This window comes from Manis pentadactyla, chromosome 1 (genome assembly GCF_030020395.1).
Source record: "Manis pentadactyla isolate mManPen7 chromosome 1, mManPen7.hap1, whole genome shotgun sequence".
Taxonomy (NCBI): Eukaryota; Metazoa; Chordata; class Mammalia; order Pholidota; family Manidae; genus Manis; species Manis pentadactyla.
The window spans coordinates 4,520,948-4,539,978 of NC_080019.1; the positions used below are offsets into that span (position 1 = coordinate 4,520,948).

Genomic DNA, 19,031 nt, shown 5'->3' on the forward strand with positions numbered 1-19,031 from the left:
GTCTGCCTCCCGGACTCCCTGCCTCTGAACGAGCAGCTCTACTCACCGCCCCGCGCGTCCTTCCAAAGCGGACACTTCCCCGCAGAGGCATTCCCAGGGGCTGTGGACTCACATGTAGGTGTGCGGTCCTCCAGCATCCACCGTTGTGTTTTATGACTAAATAATCCTTGAGCTATACTTCGTTCAGTTCCTTCTGCTAAGCAGCGTTTCCCCTCTCGTTCCTTAGCGAAGGCCCAGCCCACGTCTAGGTGAGATGGCTCTTGGCACAGTGCTCAGCACATGGAAGACCCTTGGTAACTGTGTATGGAATGGATGACTAAAGAATGTTACTGTAGTCACAATATCCCTTTCTCAGCTGATTCTGAACAGAAATCAAGATTAAGAGAATAGTAAAGTTTGACTAATTACTTCAGATATAAGTTCTGATGACATTTTGTTCTTGTGTGTAAATCTTAGATTTTAACATATTTTGCTGTCCCAAATGGCTTAAAGGACTTACTGAGATTTGACTAACCCAGAAGTTTTAAAACTGAAAAGTCAAGTGATGAATTTATATTATAACAATAAGTGCTTGTTTTGCATAATAATAGTAACAAGTCAATACTCTTTTCAATGTTCAAAGGAAAAAGAAGCTGGTTATGGTTTCTGTCGAAGTCAAATCCAACTTTTATAAAGACAGAAATAATCTCAGGTCAAAAGTAAATAAATATCACAACTCAGTTTCAGAGAAAAAGGAAAGACTTTAGTTAAAAATTTTACAATAAAATAATTATGGTTATAAATCTCTTTAGTTAAATATGTAAATATACATGGTATTTTAAAAAAGAATGGACATGAGGAAAGTTTTTCAGGCAAATTTAATGCACAAATATACCATCGTTTAGAGGATAATGTCAGTTTAACATTCTTAAACAGCTGTGTCAGACAATGGCTATGCTTTGTGCAAAACACGATAAGCAAAATTAAGAAAAATTCTGCCAAATTCTTTAGTTCCCCAAGGAAGTTACTAAAAAAGAAAATAGTAAAAGAAAAAGAAAAGGTTGTACACTCAAGCTTGATTGTACACAGGGGCGAGAAAGCCCAGCACTAATGCAACCACCGTGTCTGCTAAGTCAGTCCTCGGGGAGTCTCGCTTGGATGCTAGAGGTGGAAGTCCTGGCAGCTGCGCCTCTACGCAGCCACATGGCCAATAAGGTAGATGTTGTCATAAAGGTGCCCTACAAAATCTTCGCTAATGTTTTGAGCAGCACGACGGGTATTTCGAATAAATTCTCGTTTGGACATTTTATTCTTCACGTGAGGGCTGCTGAGGTCGATGGACAGTAGAATCAGGGAGTAGCACAGCACATAGACGGCGTCTGGAGGTAAGAGGAACAGCCCACATTACGAGCCAGTTTACAGCACGACCCCTACCACCCAGAGAAGGCAGAAGTGTTCCTAGTGTCAGGTAATCAACATCAGGTCACAGCTACGCACAGGACGACCACCCACCCCCGTCTGCCGGGGCCTCCCCCAGTGTTAGCCCTGGGAGTCCCACACCCTGGGAAACGATTCCCTCCTGGGCAAGCGAGGGCAGCGAACATCCTACGTGAACACCAATTCAGTGAGTATTTTCTTCAATTCGAAAGACCTTTAGAATAGTTTAGGAATTTACAGTGAAAACTCATCCTAAATTTAAAACTTACAGAATTGGTTCTATTTTATCTTTGCTTTCACACGTGATAATCCCATTCAACTATCCATAAAGTACATTTGTACTGTCAGTGTATTTATTTATCTTCCTATTCTTAAGAAAACTCCAAAAGCCACATATTTGTTAATATAGATTGTTTTCACAAAAGTATAATTTGAAACCACCTTTAATGACAGAAATATGTATTAATTTGGTATAGAAAATAAAATGTAAGCAACTGATAAGGTTATTAATATTCTCATTTAAGATATGTGTTTTACATATTTCAAATGTAAATTTCAGAGTAAATCTTTAGGGAAGAGAATGCTAAATCTGAGAACCATGCATCAGGAAATTTCTTCTTTATGTATGTTCAGGGCAGTTTTTGATGTTTACCATTAAAATAGTAACAAACCTTGTGATTTTGCCACTACTACCTGCTACAATTATTTGCTACTTGCCATTTCTATGGTGTTTATATTTCAGAATCCTGCCATCTTACAAAAGCTAAGTTAAACATTATGTCTAGTAAAAGCATGTTCAACAAATTTCATATGATAGGTAAATGTTTTGTCATCTCTCCTTAGTAAGAGAAGCACGATAAAATTTTTGTGGTGCTTATTTTGATTTGAAGAGATGAAGCACAGCTATATCAAGTGAAAAATAGGAGACTCAAGCTATACCACATGTACACACAGATAAATATACAAACAATGAAAACTAGTATTAAAAGTAAATTTTAGTAGAAAAGTTCTAGGTGTTACCTAATAAACATCTGGACTACTAAAAGCTTTAAAATCAATTTCTCAAGTTTTCTGATTAGTAGAAATATCCAATGTTCAAACAATAATTTTTAAAAATGTATGTAGTTAGGTCTAACCTTCTCCCTAAAACAGTATGTGTACTGTTCATATAAATGATAGCTATGATCAACTAAGCTATTCCTTCTAAGCTCACATAAATGATGTGTCCATAGAATTGGATGTTGCTACAAGCAGCGAAAGAAGGATTTGTAATTACTGAAAGCAGGTTTCTCAACAGTGAGCAGAATATCTCATATACTACTACTTTTACTTGGAAACGGGGATGGGAAGGAAGGAACTCACTATATATATATTCTTACCAGGACTAAGGCCAAGTTCTCGCATCAAATCAGGGTTACAAGCACAGAATCTGTGTGAGAACTTCGTTATAAGAGTTTCGAGATACTCCCCACGCTCTTCAGGGGCATGGATATGACGAAAAAATTCTCTCAGTGCATTGGGCAAGAATTGATTTCTAAAATTATGCAACGTTACAAGGTCATCCAAGACATCTCTCCTAGTAGAAAAAAGAAAAAGAAACAGCTTTAATTTTCCTCTATTAAAAAGCCAGGGATGGGGAAAAAATGATAAATTGTCATTTTTTTGGATGAAAATAAATTCCTATTGATTATAGATCAGTGAATCCTATGGAGTATATATAATTCTTAAATTTAAAAAAATCTGACTTTAATTCTAATTTAATTTACCTAGTGATTACTTAAGAAACAAAATGATTTTAAGATTTTCTGACTAGGTTGTAACAAAACGAGGTGGAACTTGTAATTCTAATTACAAAACAAAGAAAATATGAATCCTGGAATATTAAAAAGGGCAGCTTCTTTTCAAATGTCTTCTTGGCTAAATCCAAATAGCAACAGAATTCTGTATTTTTTAAATCATGAAGCTAAGAGAGTTTTTTTACCTTCCATATCAATCCACATCATCGAAGGTCACAACAGTTTATGTAGAACTCTAAAAAATGTTTATATGTACTACATATATTGTTCTAGAATCTGCTTTTGCTTACTTCACATAGTATATTGTGAACAGCTTACTATGTCTTCACACTTAGATCTAAGTCATTCTTTTTAATGACTCCACTGTATCTCATTGTATGGATGTAACAAATCTATTGATACACATTTAGGTTATTTAGAATTATAGGAATATCTTATGTGTGTACATATAATTATATAACTTTTCAATAGCATTACAATAGTCATACTTTGTTAATATATGCTTATGTTTATATATGAATATATTATATATACTATGTATATACATGTTTATACAATATGCTTCAATTCTTACTGAACTCAACCAAAATTATATGGTCATAATCTTTAATTTCTAACCAATTGCTGATGGCAAGGATAGGCAAACTACAGCCAATGGACAAAATATGGCCCCCTGCTTGTTCTTGTAAATGGTTTTATTAGAACATAGCCACACTCATTTGTTTACACACTGTCTGTCTGCTTTCACAGCACAATGGCTGCGACAGGTTTTGCAACTAGATGGCTGCTATGAAGTATAGCTTTTAAAGTAAAACTTAACTCACTAAAAGCACTACTTAACTAACTACTGATGAACTTAAGTTTTTTTTTTAATTTTTTTTACCTTTCATCAAGATAGATTCTCAGTTTTTTCCAATTTAGTGTTCTCGTGCAGAAGATAAACTTTGCTATTTCCTTTGGTGAATCATCTAGGATACCCTTGGACATAAAGTAGTTCACTCCCTATGGCAGAAAGACAAATCTACCTAAATAAAATCAGGTTTTATTTAAAAATTTAACAATTAGGCAATAGCAGCACAATAGACATATAGTCTTTCCAGCATTAATAGACTTTTTATAGCTGTAACATGCAAAATACAAGCTAGAACTTGAACTGAAACTATTACTTGTGGTTGATAGTTTACATGCAATGAAAGGTAGGAAATTCAAAGTTAAGACTCCTAGAGAAATCCTAATCAATTTTGTGGCTCTTGTCAGTTAAAACCAACTATACAAGAAATACGGCCTAAAATCAGGGGTGAGGAAAAGGACAGTGAAATGACTGTACAGACGTTAGGCCTTACAACAAACATAACCCCACTGCCTAAAAAGAAAACATGCTTTCCTGAAGCTCAGATACAGACTTCAATACATGATTCAATGAAATAACTTACTGAGAAACAGAAAGATTCTTCAAATGAAAGACTAACAAGTTTATTTTGGAAAGAAAAAAAAATTAAATTATTTAACTTAAAATAAAGCAGGCACAGTTCCAGGCAGGTGTATGGGTCATGCATACTTTGGCTTTAAGAATGGCTACATTCTGTAAGAATTTAACTCCAATACATACTGAGGCAAATAAGAGGACAAAACAATTTCAATGTTCTTCATAGGATTTATCTTTGAATTTCCTTTTCTCTGCATGCAGTTTTCCAGAGAAGCATTATCCAGTCATTTGTACCTACTTTAGATTTAAATCATCAACAAGAAAACATCAACAGAAAAAAATCAAACGCTGAAACCAATGTTCTCTTGTGATTATGGAGCTCACATTCAAATAAGTGCTTTATGGGATTTGAATGTGCAGCATATTGAAATAAAAGGCAGGTGTGTTTATTTCAACTCGCAGTTATCCAGAGAGGCACATTCCCACGAATGCTTATGTCTGGATAGCCGTACACTGTGCAGTTCACTGGTCAAGAAAATGATGTATTATATACACACAACATCCTGATTTTGCACACACATTCCTCCAGCATTTCACCCCTTTCACAAACACATACAGTCCTCAGAAATATTGCACACATTAAAATTCAAAAAGTTGGAAGAATTTTTATATAAGATCCTTTAAGATAAAAACTCTCATAACATTTTTATAGTAACATGTTTAAAAAAGCAATTTGGCACCATGAGGTAATGTTTTTGAAAGGTTATCATTATCTGTAAACAGTAATTCAATGATTTTTTTTTATAGAAAACCAACTTTATGAGCCATCAGGATAATAAACTAATGGCAATGTTAATTGAATTCTCAGGTGAATTTTAATAGTAAAAAAGAAATGCTAAGTATGGGTTTAAAAAAAATGTACAGAAGAGCGGAATGTGATAACATGAAACTTCCTTGTCAACTCAATTGTAAGCCGTATTTTGGGCTGCATCCTGGCTACAAGGCTGGAGAATACAGCGTGATTAAGATGGAAAGCTAAAGAATCTGCTTGGAATGAGGCTCTCAGCAACCGTCTGAGGGGGCAGGAACTACAGAAGTAGAAATGCTTGCTCCATCCTTTCCTCCATTAGTTTGAATAATCGAGAGTTGACTGTATATTTAATTGATCTATGGCAAAAATTGTCAGGCTTGATATTTCCCCAAATTCCTCCATTTAAAAAAGAGTAACAATATTTCAGAAATATTCCCAGTGCTTAATTTTAATCAAAGTGATTCAAAGACACAGGAATGTCAATTAAGCTCTTTATTCCTATTTATAAATCAATAATTAAGATATATAAATCTATTTAAAAAAATACACAAAATATAAAAAGCCACTGATATGATCCACTGAGTATTAAATAATTCTCTAATTATATGATACATGCCATTTTAATACCATTTGATGCTCCACATAGTTTAACATTGGTATTTGCCTCATGTAAGCATCACAAAAATATATCATTGGTCATTTGTTTTTTATGGAGCACATGTTTTGAGAATTTAGTATGTGACCTAACTTGAGTTCTCCGAAATCAATCAAATACAGAAGAGTGAGCACGTACACACGGTCAGTTTGAACCTGATCCTGAAAACAGGGGACACGGCTTGAAATAAGCCGACTCTGTTGCCTCTGTGGGAAATGAAGGTGTCAGTTTCAGGCCTGGGATTCCTCTGGACAGGAAGAAAGGTTATTAAAGTGACGGGTGAAGGGATGGCAAATAGGAAGAAGTATGGGACCAGGCTATGATTTTCTTCAACAAGCAAGCTGACAACCACCCATTTTTTTGTAGTTATGTAAGCAATGGATCAGAAAAGAAACCACAGCATGAGATCTGTTAGATAACCATGCATTTGCTTAATAAATGGTGTATTTTGATTTTTGATAAAAGTTTTGAATAATGGTACAGAGAGCATTATGCTAGACCACATAACATACTAGTTATAAATTAAGACTAGAATTCTCAGAGGGTGTGTGTGTGTGTGTGTGTGTGTGTGTGTGTGTGTGCTGTATCTCACAGGCAAAGGAAATCATGAACATTAATATTAGTCTGTTTTAACATACTTTCCCAGAATAAGGAAGGTTGTATGTAGTTCACTATAGTCTGCATGATTCCCTATAAACTCATCCAACTCTGGATATATGAGGCATATCCACAAGATAAAACTTATCTGGATAAAGGAAATAAGGACCTGATAAGATTGCTGAAGGATTGAGAATTCATGTTATGTAAGAAAGAGCTGAGGTATGTAAGATATTAGGCCTAAAAAAGCAGTTTAGGGAAGAGGAAAAGATTAAGACTAAGAATCTGAGAGGCTTTGTCACAAGTAAAAAGGAGCAGACATTGTACGCATTTTCAAGGAAAGCTATCGAACTTCTCCCCAGAATAATTCACATTTAAAAATACAAATTAAATGCCTGAATCCCATCTGCTGGCTAGGAACTCCTATTCTAGATGAATGTAGGATTATAGTTGGTGAGTGTCAGTAAGAGGCTCACCAAATAAAGAAGAGCATGCTTGCAACTACAACTAATTTGAGTTATTCAAAGGCAAATAGTATGTCATTTGCTTGATTCAAGTTTTTGTTTATATTTCCAAAATAAGCTTAAGTTTCAAATTATTACTATTTACCCTGATTGCTTAATCTATATAAACCTTAACTCCACTATATAAACTCTGCTCTGGTTAACTTAGAGAATTCTCTAAATTGTTAGTCACAGTGTATTTCATTTTTTTTTTTCATGTGCAGTAATTCGAAGACATTTTTGTCATATAACTTGAGACAAATCATGATGGTATCAGTCCTATAATGAGTTGGTTCCATACCATAAAGAGAAGCTCTTGTCAACTGAAACTACTGTCCAAAATAGATTTTAAGAAATGGTTTTAAAGGAAAGTTACAATTATGAAATAAATAAAACCCTAGTATAAAAACAGATTGGATATAGGTATCAGGCTTCATATCTTTTTGGAAAACAACAAACTGGTTAATAAAGTTCATGTTCCAAACCTCAAATTTCTTAAAATTGGATATTTTGAAGTATCCACTTAACCTTAGATTTAAATATAAACATGGACACCCAAAGACTAGTTTTTAAATTAGATATATGTATATTATGTATATATCTAATTTACAGATAGGTATGTATCTGCTTTAAAAGCATTTCTAAAACATTGAATCAAAACAAATATATTAAAATTGTCTAGATCTTCATTAAAAAAACATATTAAGCACAAGGTATAAATGCAAGGTATCCAATCCACATATAAATCAAGTTTAAAAATCAAATGAATATTCATATTTGAACTGTGTATAGTTCATAATGCATGAACAAAACCGAAAGCTTCTGTGATGACTGCCCTTGCACTGTTCACCATGTAACTTATTCACTATGTAAGAATTTGTGCTCCATGTAAGAATTTGTTTGTTATGCATCAGAAGATTGGAGACTGACGAAAATTAGGCTTGGGGTGGATTAATGATTGTGCATTGAGTATTGACCCCCCTATACAGAAATTTATTGTGGTTAACAACTATTTGATCAATAAATATGAGAGATGCCCTCACAAAATATATATATACATATATATATATATAAACACACTTCCAATTGTAAAATAAATAAGTAACCGGGATGTAATGTATAGCATAAGGAATATAGTCAAAATATTGTAACAACCTGGTATGGTGATACCTGGTACCTAGAATTATCATGTATATAAATGTTGAATCACTGTGTTGTACACCTGAAACTAATGTAATGCAATACTGTTGTCAACTACCCTTCAATAATAAAAAAAAAAAAAAAAAAAATGCAAGGTATCCAGTGACAGACACTGAGAAATACAGGACAATTTTGCTCTAAGAAAAACCTAAAGATTCTCTGGGGAGACAAGACAGGTAACTAACTAGAAGACACCTATGTGATAAATCAATGATAAAGGCAGTCAAATCAGGCACAAATAAGCTGGCATTCAAAGAGCTCGGCAGGCAGTTCAATGAAATGGAAAGTCATTATGTGACAGGATATTTGGATAAGATTTCCTGGATCATCTACTCTGAAAGACGTGTGGGAGGTTAGATAGCTCAGGATGAGGGGTGCACTGGAGAAGAATATTTCAGGCAATGTTGTATTAGATGTGTCACAGATGAAGCAATAGCCTGCAATGTAAATTTGACAGTAATATAAATAGAAACAATGGAAGGGAAGTTAAGACAGTAGGCTACGACAATTGTCCAGGCTTGACCATGTGGAAATGCAGTAGAAATGCAAAAGGAAATAACATATTCTAAAAGCATATGAAAAACAACAACATATGCAACACACAGGAGTCCCCCCTTGTCTGGGGTTTCCGCCGCCATGGTCAGCTGTGGTCTGGCAGCAGAGGACTGCCTGTCCTCAAAGGTCGGCAGTAGCCTAACACTAGGTCACAATGCCTACGTCATCCACCTCATCATGCAGGTGTTTTATCTCACATCATTACAAGAAGAAGGGTGAATACAGTACTATAGGATATTTTGAAAGACCACATTCACATGACTTATTACAGTATATTGTTAAAATTGTTCTATTTTATTGTTGTTCATCTCTGACTGTATTTAATAAGTTAAACTTTATCACAGGTGTGTACTTATAGGAAAAACCATAGTATACATAGGGTTTGGTACTATCTGCAGTTTCAGGCATCCACTGGGGGTCTTGCAACGTATTCCCCGCAGATAAGGCGGGGACGATGTATATGAAAACAAGAAGTGAGAGCACATGGTAATATGCTGCCAGTAAGCCAAGGGATGATGAAATATGAAAGGTAACTGTTGCTTCTGGCTTAGTTGAAGAGGGAAATGACTGACAGAGAAAAATGACTGATAGAAAAAAAAAATACGTTACAGAAGGTGTTGATTTAAAGGAAACGATGAGTTTGATCTGAGAAATGCTGCATTTCAGGTGATGACAGATGCAACTAGGAAGGCAGAGTAGGCAGTGGGCAATCTTTGTAAGATACAGAGAAAAAAGCGAGGGTTGAAGGCACAGATTAAGTATCTTGAATAAGGAGAATAAAGACGGGAGCAGCTAATAACGAGGACAGACAGAATAATATCCCAGGGGCTAAGGGCCTTTCAAATTTAAAGAAAAGCATTTACATAGTATAGTTGAAAGAGCTTAATTTTCAGACTAGGGACCCATTCACGGTTCTGCCACTTAAGGATTATATGACTATAGTTTATTCAGCCTTTCCAAGCCTCAGTTTCCCAAGAAGCAACAATCCTTAAGTGGCTATTGCGAAGATGTGACAATGCCTTGCAGAGAACACGGCTAGCTGGCTTCCCTTTCCTCTGCAATAGCTCAAGGAGGTGAACCCGGAAAAGCAGGGCCCTGGATCTGGTGATTAGGAGAGAAGAAAGTAGTGAGGTCTCTTTCCACAGAGGAAAGGGGCTCAGAGCCAAGTAGGAGGTTCGTAGTGAGGAAAGTGAAGATAACCCACTCACTTCAAAATATTTTTGGTACAAAGGAGGAAAAAATAACCGGCAAAATTCAAGGGCGAAGATCAAATGAAATTGTTTACAAGGTAATTTTAACCTATGCATGTCAGAAGGAGAAAGAGAATCAGAGGGCAGAGGGAAAGACTGAAGCGCAGGAGAAAGAGGCGATAAAGCGGGCAGCAGGGCAGAGAAAGGGGAGCAGGGAAGAGGGCTGACCGTCCAGCGGGGGTCCTCACAGAGGGCGGGAGAGCAGCGCTGGCCCAGAGGCAGGTGCAGGGGACGGCAAGCAGCCGCTGAAAGCGGAGAACAAAGCGCATGCCACTTCCCTTCTAGGGCGGGCAAGCCGTCCAGAGAGAGCGGGAGGGGGTGCTGATCTGGGTCCCCGAGTGAAGGGGTAAAGGTTTGTATGAACAGTGGTGCGGGGTGTACCAGGGAGTCCACTAGGAATAAACACAAGCTGGGCCAAGCGGCTGTGAGACCCAGTTAAGTTCATGAGGATTCTCCCCATCTCATGTTAAGGTTTTCTTTATTACAACAGTTGTTTTCAGTGAGTCAAGAAAAAAAGTCAAGAAATTTTGTAACGCAAACTCTGTAAAGTCAGTAAAATTTGTTATGCAAGTGATAGCACTAAGACTTACATAATTTAGGTAGAATGGTGAGCTGTTTTGATGTAATTAGGTTATTTTTACAAATAATTCAATGAATCACAAATAGCTTAAACCAATATTAAGAAGGAAAGTAGAATGAAGAAAAAGATATGTTGGAGCTTACTCACCTACAATGAATCTTTCCTTTTTCTTATTACTGTAAGAATGGCTCTTTCCATTCATGTTTAATGTATGCCCACCTAAGTCCTTTTCTTTTATCACATAAATGCTCAGGTCTTCTCTCCCCTTTTAATAAAGCCTTATTTTTTTAATTCAAATCATTATTTGCAGTGTGCTTCACTACCATGTATATTTAAATCCAGAAAAATACATACTTGGGAACAGAGTGAATTCTTGAAAACTAGGTCTGCAAAGCTAAATGAAAAGGTACCAACTGTTGCTGTGAACCTAAAACTGCCCCAAGAAGAGGCTTAATTAAGAAAGAAAAGTGCTGACTACTGGCCCTGGAAGTACTGGCCGCGGGCTCGGCAGCTGAGAAGAAATGTTCGCAGCACTCGGTATCAGCAAAAGTAATCACTGATAGAACAGTACCCCTCATGTGTTTTCCTAAAGAACAGAATAGCAAAGAAAATTTTAAAAGACTTGATTTAGCTAGTTTTGTTCAAATTTGCTCTCATGGAGCAATGTGAAATCCAGTAATACCTTGACTACTACTTTCCAGGTAATAAACATGTCCCCAGAGCACTACGTAATGGAAAACAAACTGGGCACTGCATTTAACTTTCTTTCTAAAAGGACACTTGAGGGCTTTTAAAGTAACAATACTTAAATTTTAACACTAAATATTTATAAAACAAAATTGTTCCATCTAAACATTTAATTTTTCTTTCAATATGAGAGCTGATATATTAATGTTCAAGTACACATTTTAACCACAGTGAAATGAACTGAAATGTCACCTTTGCACACTAAACGTTGATGTAAAAATTAGGAGATACAGAGCATGTTGTGAAAACCTTGCTTTTGAGATAGTAAAAAATAACTAGCACCCTCCAGGTGGACAGAGAGTATTCCCGTTGTCTGCTTTGAGAATGTGGCGTCTCTCCTTCCTGATGGTGCTTTCAGAACTGCTAAGCAAAAAAGGAAACCACTCATTTTTGCTAAGTCAGAAGCTCTCACTCATGCTATTAAATCAGAGAACATGCGTTACATAGTGAAGGAAAAAAGAGCCAACATAGAACGTGAACAGGTGAAATTCATCTGGGGATTTGTATTCTGCACATAAAATCAATGCCTTGCTTTATAGCTGCAGTAAAATAAATGCAGATTATTCCTTATGGGAAATTTTAAGACTATATATCTTGTTTTGGTCTTGTCGTTTCATTGCCATCCTGCCCACTGAGGTCTGCCATGTTTTCTTCTAAGTCCCCACACCACTGCCCTGCGTGAACGCCCACCTGCTGCACCTACTTCAGAGGTGTCGCCCTGCTTTCCATGATGATCTAAGCCGCTCAAAGGTATTATAATTGTTATTCCGAATGTAGTCACTAGATTCAAACACTAATGTAAAATCTAGGCCCAGGTTTTTAATGTCATGTGGAAAGATTATTTTACAAGAGTAATAAGTAATGTTTTCCTCTTATTGAAGTGCCCATAATGAGGCCATTCACTGGGAGGCTTGATGTGACTTAGAACTAAAAGGAAAGGGGCCAGAACAATTGGGAAAGAAATGATAAGATAATTTTGATGATGATCTGAACTGCAGAATTCCACCTTGCCTCTTCCCTAGGAAGAAGAGAGACCACCCACTGTCCACACTTAGGTAGGAGAAGTGACAGTTGTGAAGGGAAGAGAAAGTGCCAATATCCTGTAGCCAATTCTCTCTGACACAGGTGCTGAAATTGGTCAGGAAGTCACATTTCCTCTGGGGAAGAAAGAAGAGTCACACTGTCCAGCTTTGTGTATGGAATATGGAATGAAATCAGTTTAATTATTGACCTTGTTTGAATGGCAAGGACTCCAGCTTCCAAAAAATAATTCACAGAGTACTTTTTTTCAGTATATTCAAAGGCACAATGCTGAGGAATTGCTAAGACAAATCACATACACACCCTAAATTATTTCTAGCTAGAGATGTCAACAGGAAATCTCACGTAAAGGAGGAACAGTTCAAAAGAAATCAAAAGAAAAATAGAAAATTCCCTCTAATGGAGTCCAGGGAAAAGGGAGGGAGGTAGAGGACAAATCTCTCTGCTGCTTTTTCCTAGGAGGGAAGGCAGTGACACAGGACAAAGTAATATGGCCCTTACTAGTAATGGTTTTAAATAATAATACAAACTCCTTATTAATTAGTGCTAATAGACTCAAGAAGAAAAATAGCCCCCAAAAGAGTTCCACTGAGCTGGGACACATCAAGACGAGGCGTATGAAGGCACTTCCTATATGACAGAGCGCTCCTAATGATCAGATGTAACGATCATTATTATACTTAGTGTTGTGACTGTTGTAGCTGGGTTAAGTTTCTTGGAAAAGTCCCTTCTATCTCTAATCTGTCTGTAAGCTGGAAAAACAAGCATTTTAATCAAATCATGGAGCTAAAACTCCATTGGGTTAAGGTATGATTATTAACAATTCAAACCAAAGAGAAAGTAACACATTGGTACAATGATGTTAGCTAATTTAGAACTCCTGCTTACAAAAATCACACCAAATACATTTGCAATGTGTATATATTTACTATTTAATGAGTAACTCTACTTTGACAAATAAAAATTAGTTTATCATATTCCTTTCTATTATGCTCACTTATAAACATTTTAACAGCTCTGAAACAAACACATTTTAAAAACCCTCCAAATGTTAATATTAGACAAGCCGAGAAGTTGGGATTTAAATGGTAGTCTAACTGCCAGCACATATGTATATTTATTCACGTCATTAAAGTATCTGCTCATCCTACCATTTCAGCCAACACATTTTAATTTGAACATAATTTTGGACACCTAATTATTGCTTAAAATGTCCTCAAAAAGATTAAACTAAGCAGTACTGCTGTCACAAAAAGTTATTGCATATGCAAAAGGCTGTATATGCACATCCCGGGAAATGAAATTAAAGTCAAATGACATCACCATCTAAAGCCAGGTGTTGGTGTGACCGATACATACTTCTTGAAGGACCATTACTCAGGTGCCAAATATTAATCTACTAGGATCTGAAAGTCTCAGGAGAGGAAGCACCGCAAAGCCCAGAGCAGTGCTCGGTGTATTTCGTTAAGCACTTAGAGGCACTAGGCAGTCAGCATATATCACTTAACAGTCACAGCCCTGCCATGACACAAAGACCAGCAGGGTCACCATTTTACAGAGAGGAAACTGAAGCATACAGAGGCCAAACAACTGGCCATATAATTAGTAAGTAGAGAGATACTTAATAAATATTTGTTAAATGAACGTTTGAATATATCTGTATAAAGCTTCTAGCTGACTTTCAAGAAAGGCTGTAAACTTTTAAGGATTATATAATTCAACTGAGGGGTAAAAAAGATAATAACAACAACAAAAACCTATGATTTGGACCCAAACTCCTGTATACTTTGAAATGCCACGTATTATAGACTCTCAGAGGGCGGAGTCACAAGCCAAACAACACAGTAACATGTCACACTGACGCCAAAGTGGTTCACAAAGATCTTAGGGCTTTGATTATAAGGAAGATATGTTCAGCAACTTTATGATAAAAGAAGAAAACATTAGAGTATTAGGGATAAATGTACACTATATTAGTTGGTTAAAAACTTTGCATTTAATGTAGTGTTCTCGTCATACTCCTGTATTTCAAAAGCTGCAGTTAGCTCAATGGATGTTGGAAAATTGATGATGTCCAAGAACTTAGGATATATTACTGTCTTTTATCTTTCTCTGATAAATACTGTCTTTATGTGATAACGCCCTCCTATCTTGGAGTGATACTGTGACACTGGTAGCAGCAATTGCTAAATTCAAGGAAGGCATGTAGGACAGACAATTATCTTGGACATGGAAGTTGAGAACTCCAATCTAGAATGGGATATCAAGTTTCAGTGACAGTATGGCCACATCAGATCAGGAAGGACATTTTGGAGATATCAAGGTGGTCAGGCAATGATAAAGGTAATAAAATGCAAACAGATTCTTCCTTGAGATGTACTTAAAATATCAATACAATATTGCAAACTCTCCAGGTACATTTATTTAAGTTGATAACAAAAGTAAAATTTAAACAAGGAAAAGATCTTGCTCATTTTAGCACTTAATATTTTTTAATTTGGTGTTGGCAGTAGAGATGTCATGGCGCTAAATTCCAATTTTAGTTCTCTACTTGAAAGTCCTGGATCAGAAACATTGTTCATTAATTTCTGTTTACTTTTACTCCAAACAATTCACATTAAATGAAGTGACAGTATCTCTCGTAGCATGCTCAGGAAAACAAAAGCAAAGTACATCAGGTGGTTCGACTGATGAATAAACTATGGATTACTCCAGGCCTGTATATGTTTTTCAATTAGATTAAGACTAGAAGAGGGCCTGGGAAATTGTTTCTCCTGAAACTTACAAAAGGTTTACCCAGAGTCCACAAACATGCTTCTGTGGATTGATTCTATCCCCCACACTGGAATGATTCTTGGAAACAAGGGATGGAGAGGGTAGCCAAGAGATACTATGGTCAGGGTAGGGTGTAAAATGAAGTTGACCTAATAGACACATGGTAAAGTTCACTTCTTAAACATAAAATCAACACATTATGGATCAGAGTAAAAAGAGACAGATAGACCCATACACATTCACACATGCTATGGGGCTCTAGGAAAGTGAATGGCCTACAGACGTGTAACATGACTTAACTAGTTTTAAGTAGATTGAAGGTATGAACTTACTGAGACAGAGGTAAATATTTAGTGTCTGAGGCATAGTTTTTTGCTTTGACTCTAATGCTGAACAGGGAAAGGGGCTTTTCCAGGGAACTTGAGCATTTTAGCCCATTGAGTATATAATCCTTTTTGAGGAGAAAGATTTTTAAGCTATATTTGGTCAGGGACTATTCTCATTGTTAACTAGCTCCTCTGGCTTTGATTAGATTCTTGTCAGCCAACTTGGAGACAAAATTATTGCTAATGAAAATTAGCCTTGTTTATTTTTATTAGAAATAATTTGTGTTCAGGATTATGTATCAAATTCTTAATGAATCTGGGTAATGATGGTGATAATACCGCCTTAGGATGTTCTTGATTGCAAACAATAGGAGCCTTGACTCAAAAAAGGCAAAGAGATTTATTCCTGTGTATAACAAGAAGTTCCAAAGTGATCTGCCACCAGGGCTGTGAGGCTCACGCATGGCATCCTGGATCCCATTCTGTCTTTCTGATGTGCTATTCTCAGTGTTGCTGATGCCCCTCATGGCTGCAAGATGGCTGCACGTGTTCCTGTCATCACACTGGATACACCACCGTCCAGAAGTGTACTTGTACATGTGGGTGCACACACAGCACACACACACTTTCCTTTGTCTCTTTTTGAAATTAAAAAAAAATCTTTCTGTGCCCATATCTCCTCCTCCCATTTCATAGGTCAGAACTGAATTGCATGGATTTCATGGAAGCCGAGGGAAATAAACTTAATGATTAATTCGGAATAATTTGTGTTCAACTCCTCGAGGCTGGGAATGGAGCCAACTTTTCACCTGGCTGATGTTCTTTACCTAGTGAGGAGCCTAAATGATGGGATTTAAACCCTGCCCATACAGGGCGATTGTGATTTTTAAAAAGAAAATTGCTTCTACCATAGGACACGGTGGCATCTGAAGGAACTCTATGACATCTGAGTCTCACCTGCATCTTTCTGTTTTTCCCCACTGTGTGGGGGTAACTATTCCTGTTCATTAGGTTGAATCACCTCAACCACGGCATAGTTACCTGTGCTCAGGAGCAGGAGGACCCCAGATGGCGAGAAGGCAGTCTCAGAAACAAACCTGAACCACTGTGCTCTGGGGTCAAGATTCCTCCTTCGGGTATGAGGGCTGCTAAACCAGCAGAGCCCAGAAGGAAGGGAAGCAGAGCCGCAAATTTCACGAGTGGCTGACCAGTAAAGACAGTGCTGCAGATGCTCAGCTACCTGCTCGAAGGCGGTTTCCCTCTTCCCTGCTCCTCATCTCGCCACTGCTGCTAAATCATGACGTCTGGGCCAATCACATAAGCCCTTATTTCTGTTCTCTACTGGTCAAGGGATGTCGATATGACTCAGTGCTGTTTAACACAAGTGAGCAGAGGTATACTGCTGGCTCCTGTAAATGATTTTTTTCTCCCTGATGAGCATAAGGAATTTGAGGACAGTTTGCCCCCTTTCCCTGTGCTGAGGGTGCTTTTCATATGAGGGTGTGATGTTTGGAGCAGTGTAGTCACCGTGTTACCAAGAGACAGAAAAGGTCAATGCACTGAGGGAACATGAGATCAGCTTACCACTGAAATAACTGGGATACTGGGTCTCTTCTGAAGCAAATAAATGTATGTGGTTTAAGCCACCATGAGTTAGGTTATCTGTAACTTCCAGCCAAAACATGCTGGCTGATAGGCACAGGGAAAAGTGGGTATGGCAAGTAGCAGATCATAAAATGGGAAACTGGCTGAGTGAAGCACAGTGAAGGGCACGGAGGACCCCATTATTGCTAGATACATGTTAGTTTATAACATAAGCTAGAAGAGTTTAGGACTTTTAGTTTATCTTTGCTTCTTTATGCTGTCAGGCATTGTTTGAAGTATGCCCAGCTTACTCCTGAGAGACTGATCCATTTTCAGTAGAAATATAAAGTCAAATTTCTCGACCTACACAACTAGGAATAAACTTGGCCAAACTAAAAAGCATCTCAGTGGTCTGTCAGCCTTCACTGGGAATAGCCTTGTGTTGCACAAGATTTAATGGTGTACAGAACTCGATACCAAGGGTACAATGATGAATGATCTGCTACAAATTATTTGACATGCACACTTATATCAGTGTCTACAGGCAGTTAGTGGAATTCAGTGTTTTCCAAAACAACACTTTCCTTCTTAACATATTAGATGACAATCAATATTCAGAATACAGAAAAATTTATGTCTTTCAAGACCCAACTCTCAGTTTTATTTAGTTATAATAAATACTATCAGCTGAAGGAAAGAGAACAAATAATTATAGATTCATAGACTTTGAATAAGAAAGAAGACTACATACAGATGAAATGAACATGAGATAGCCATCAGTGAACAAAGGGCACTCCCATCATTCAATCTAGGTGTCCATTCATGTAGGACAAACTTCTTTACATATAGTAAGATTACAGATAATTTATACTAGCATATCTCAGAATGTGTTCCTGGAACAGTACTTAACCAAAAAAATAGAAAAAGACACTATGTCAATAAATTTAGGTGATACTCTCACATGTGAACAATCAAAAAGTCATTCTGTAAATAAGATGACTAATCATAACCTGTCATGGTCAGGTTGTAAGACTAGGGAACTTCTTGTACTACATCCGTTATCTGGGGGAGTAATTATTCCAAAGAATACATTTAATATATTTAACACATGCTTATCTTATATTCTGATGAAACCATTCGCGGTTTTCTATCCCTAGGAATAAAAGTAAAAGTTATTTTTTATCACCACTATGCTATGAAGTATTGGGAATGAACACTTTGCTGCTGTATAATGGAGCAAAAGTCAGTAAGACTTAGTATCTGTGATATTATTCATAAAAATTGAGTATAAACTCCTGAATACTTTTCTAAATGGGAGAACTGAAGATTCTGTTTATATTTTAGCTGGTCCAACAATGAAAAGAATATGTTATCTTGAAAATAAGCAGTTTATGCATTTCCATCTGAAACATGTACACAGTTCAAATTTAGAATATTTATCACATTAGATTCTATCCCAGATCTAATAAAACGCCTAAAATTGTATGATTGTGGCTTGTTCTGTTTGAAACAGTGAAAATGTGCTTACATAGTTAAAAAAAGACTTCTTTTATTAACCCCAATGAGGATATTATATTTAAAAAAAAATTTTTTTAAACATATTTTACACAAAGAAAAATAAACCTGCACTATATTAAAGTTAAACCATGCTGCTCACTACCAGTTTTTCAGATTCTGAATTTAAAAATAACTATGCCAAGAAAATGTTTATATACTAAATGGAGCACAAGGAATATAGCTTACTAGTTGATAAGTAAAATTACTTTATT

The 19,031-nt window shown here is 36.6% G+C and overlaps 1 protein-coding gene and 1 long non-coding RNA gene across 2 annotated transcripts in view; one reads left to right on the forward strand and one right to left on the reverse strand.

Moving 5' to 3' along the window:
• Positions 1-839: 839 nt before the first annotated feature.
• Positions 840-19,031, reverse strand: part of FBXO8 (F-box protein 8) — a 41,670-nt gene continuing 23,478 nt past the window's right edge. Inside the window, exons 4-6 of the mRNA XM_036889174.2 lie at positions 4,096-4,214; positions 2,796-2,992; positions 840-1,358 (exon numbers count right to left, since the gene is read on the reverse strand). Of these exons, the coding sequence (XP_036745069.2) occupies positions 1,171-1,358; positions 2,796-2,992; positions 4,096-4,214 (504 nt within the window). The 3' untranslated portion in view covers positions 840-1,170. The remainder of the gene's footprint in view (positions 1,359-2,795; positions 2,993-4,095; positions 4,215-19,031) is intronic.
• LOC130684102 (uncharacterized) lies at positions 6,542-8,796 on the forward strand. Its single transcript, XR_008998248.1, has 3 exons — positions 6,542-6,668; positions 7,817-7,930; positions 8,500-8,796. It is a non-coding gene; the product is annotated as an uncharacterized LOC130684102 (long non-coding RNA).